The following is a 3,787-nucleotide window of genomic DNA, read 5'->3' on the forward strand; positions in this document are numbered from 1 at the left end:
GGGATAATAGCAGTACATGGAGATGGTGTTTTAATATTACGCAGACAGTAGGGAGGAACTGTCAAGGATGAAATAGGAAAGAAGAGGTGTGGCTGTCTAGATTAAGACTGGGTCATACAGGGCTGAAATCAACACTGGCACATATGGGTTTGCACGAAAACAGGTTATGCGATGTATCTGAAAATGTTTATCGTGTACTTTTTAGATGTGGTAAATACAGCATATATCGTGAAATATTATTTAGTCACCATGGAGTGAATGACAATTGAAGATATTGTATGAAAAGGTATGAGATATTCTATGAGATATTCTAGCTCAAATTTCAGACTCATCGCCTATGTAAACTAACTTCACATCCAGTACAGTAGGTGGCGATAATGCTCCTAAGGAGTTATTCGCCAATAAACAACAAGAAGAAGAAGAAATGTGCTTCACCTCGCCGGAGAGCGCAAAAGCTCACTAACAGAAAAAGAGAAGGAAGAAGAAAAAGAGAAAGGAAATACTGGGTCGCGCCCAAGAAAGGTTCGTGAAATAAACAAGTCCATCGGCAGACTCATTACTTTAAAAATAAATCATAATTAATAAATAAATAAATACCTTTATCCAACTCCGCGGCTGCATGTTTATGTATTGCGTGTGACTTAACTGACCTTTGAGGTAATCATTTGCACGATTAACACTCAGCCCGCCTTGACAAAGTAATTAAATAACACTGATGGCATTTAGTCAAGCGTTTAAAATATCTCGGAATAAAAGGAAAATTTAGTTTTTCATCTGTTAAAATTAAAATTTAGTTTTGTCTGAAGGTTATGGGTGTGTATGACTGGAGAAGGAGTGGAGAGTCAGCTGTGTATTTATAACAAGTCTAAATCAAGTCTGTATAGTGCTACTGAAGACACAAGGTCAAGCTAGACATTTATAGATTATCATCATGGCTGCTAAACAATTTAAAATAATGTGAAACAATTCATTTTGCTTTGCAAAGCGCTGATCGTATGTCCCAATGTAACTCTAGGTTTGTGTTTGCAGTCAAGGAGTCTGTGATCAGTGTCAACACAGTTTGTTGTTGAATACGTTAATGCTGTCAGTGATCAACTTCCTGTTTTTATGCCTGCTATTTTTAAGCTGCAACTACATACTCAGATTTTAGAGTGTAATCAGTGCTACTGTGTGTCTTTTTTGTTTGTTTTTTTAAAGATATGGCAGAAGTGCAGATTCGTCGCTATGAGGGAGATGATGATGAAGACGTGAAGGAGATCTTCACACTTGGAATGAGCGAACACGTGCCATCTTCTTGCATACATGTGCTGAAACAGCCGTCCATCCAGATGTTGCTAGCATGTGTGTTCTGTGCACTTCTTGCCAGCTCAAAGTCCATCTTGCTGCCCATCTTGGCTGTTACGCTGCTGCTGGCTGCAGGGCGCCAGGGAATCAGTTATATGTTCTCCAACTACATTCAAGTTTCCTTTAGTAAAGACCTTAACAATATACAGAAAACGTATATAAAAGCGCCCAACTCGTGCTTTTGGGTTGCCGAGTGCCAGGGTCGGGTGGTGGGAACAGTGGCGTGCCTCCCTGCCGAGCACATTGAGGGCTGCCTGGAGCTCAAGCGCATGTCAGTGAAGCACTCTCACCGTGGCAGGGGTATCGCTAAAGCTCTGTGCCGCACCGTGGCCGACTTTGCTCAGGCGCGGGGCTTTACAGGTGTGGTACTCTATACTTCAGTTGTCCAGACAGATGCTCAAAAGCTTTATGAGAACATGGGTTACAAGAAGATCAGAGAGTTTGTCGTGCCAGAATTGCTTGCTAAGCTCACCAACTTCACTTTATTTGAGTACAGGCTTGACCTACAGCGAGCTGAAAAATAAATGAAAAAAAATGTGATGAGCCATTCACTTTTTCTATTTGTGTATTTCAGTTAAAGTAAACACTAAAAATACTTGAATGTGGAAGGAGATGGTTGTAAGATTTTATGTTTATAGAATCATTCCAGGGTGAAGATGAAAATACATGAAATGATGGAACTTCTGTCTACAGTTAACTCAGTATAAAGACATTAATATAAATCATGACCACAGATATCCTGAGATACTTATCCCAAAGATATTCAAGTACAATTGACCTCTGTTTTTCTTCAGATTGCACTTTTCAGCTCACATTCTTCTGGTTTTGCATACAGTATAACCCATTTGAAGTGTTGATTAAGTGTTGTTTAAGTACTGATTGAGTGTTTTATAGTCTTACAGGATTTCAGTTGATAGATTATAGTTCTTTTAAGGACAGAGTCACCAGCAGGCACAGTCTATTAGGTACTGTATTTAGGTCTGTAAAGGCATCTGTACTCATTATAAGGAAATAACATTTTAACCATTCACTGTATGTCATTTAAAAAGTAATAAACAGCAGTAACAGATTTCTGTGCTAATCTTCACGTAATTATTGCACTGACCTCTTAGCATGCAGTCGAACATGCATTAAATAAAGCATAATCTGCCTGTAATTAAAACCTTTTTATTCAACAAAAACTTGCTTTGTGGTTGTGTAATTACCATAGACATGGATGAGGAGGAGCTGTTTGGATAATTCCTTTTTACAGATGAATCTAGGACCCATAGAAAAAGAGGAAAAAGCTCATGTGATATCGTACAGGAAGTTTCATATTTTTCTCTCACATCAGCAGTTGCGAGTGTGTTATGTCGTCATCTACTGATGCATCTAAATATAAATTGCTCAATTATTGATTAGTAAACACAGACTCTGTTAAACTGAGTAAAGGTAATATTTTATCCAGGTTGTGATGACATGTATTGCATCATTTAGGTATTTTCAGTGCCTTATTTTCTCACAGATATCGTAAGGACCATTCCAAATGATTCTTAAAACAGATCACTCAGATTATACCGACTCTGTAGTTCTCCTGAGTATACAGCAGTACTAGACAGTATTAACTCATTAATTTATTGCGTGTGACTTAACCCACCTTTGTATTTATCATTAGCACAGTTAACGCTCAGCCCGTCTTGTCTTATTTTCCCACAGATATAAGAACAATTCCAAATGAAACTTGAAACAGATCACTCAGATTATACTGCTGCTCTGTAGTTCTCCTGAGTAAACAGCAGTACTAGACAGTATAAACTCTTTGTGTATGCAGCAATGTGGCTATTCATTCTTACTTGTTCTCTGTCTCAGATGTGGTATCAGACCCGGGAGAATCAAGACTTGGACTATGTTTCTGTGAGGGAGTTGTACTCAACAGGATTCAGAGAGCATGAAGGAGCTGTGTGTGTCCTAACCCTGAATCAGCACTGGGTTCAGACTGTGCTGCTTGTACTATTTATTCTCTTCCTATTCCTGTTCAGCTCTCTCCTGGCCTCTGTTCTGTGTTTTGGTGGACTTCTGCTGGCTGGTAGGTTTACTGTATCCTGTCTTTTTGAATATGGAGTACAGCTCGGGTTCAGTGAAGACCTGCAGGACATTTGAGCATCCTACATGCACCATGGTCAGGTCAGCTGCTTCTGTGTATCTGGCCTCCTTACTGGGAACAGTGGCAATATTACCCTGTGTGACAGAGCTTGGAGCATGGGAGTTGAAACGCATCTCAGTAAAAAATGGCTTTAGGCACTGAGGCCTTGCCAAAGCACCTCTATGGTGCAGGAAGATGCTCATAAACTCTACCACAGCCTAGGTTTGTTTGGCCATCACTTTGTGCCAGGCTCATCAACTTCCTTGTGCTTAAATAAATATGCATATAAGATTAGGACTGTTTAATATAACAGTGTAAATA

At 39.4% G+C, this 3,787-nt stretch overlaps 1 protein-coding gene across 1 annotated transcript; it reads left to right on the forward strand.

The window, feature by feature from the left end:
- The first annotated feature begins 407 nt into the window (after nucleotides 1-407).
- Nucleotides 408-2,525, forward strand: nat8 (N-acetyltransferase 8). The gene is made up of 2 exons (XM_058386268.1): nucleotides 408-522; nucleotides 1,198-2,525. The coding sequence occupies exon 2, from the start codon at nucleotides 1,200-1,202 to the stop codon at nucleotides 1,866-1,868; it is 669 nt and encodes a 222-aa protein (XP_058242251.1). The 5' UTR covers nucleotides 408-522; nucleotides 1,198-1,199; the 3' UTR covers nucleotides 1,869-2,525.
- Nucleotides 2,526-3,787: the final 1,262 nt, after the last annotated feature.

Source organism: Hemibagrus wyckioides, linkage group LG03 (assembly GCF_019097595.1).
Source record: "Hemibagrus wyckioides isolate EC202008001 linkage group LG03, SWU_Hwy_1.0, whole genome shotgun sequence".
NCBI lineage: Eukaryota > Metazoa > Chordata > Actinopteri > Siluriformes > Bagridae > Hemibagrus > Hemibagrus wyckioides.

What these genes read in the sequence shown, in the direction of transcription:
- nat8 (XM_058386268.1), top strand. Translation starts at nt 1,200, where the DNA reads ATGGCAGAAGTGCAGATTCGTCGCTATGAGGGAGATGATGATGAAGAC.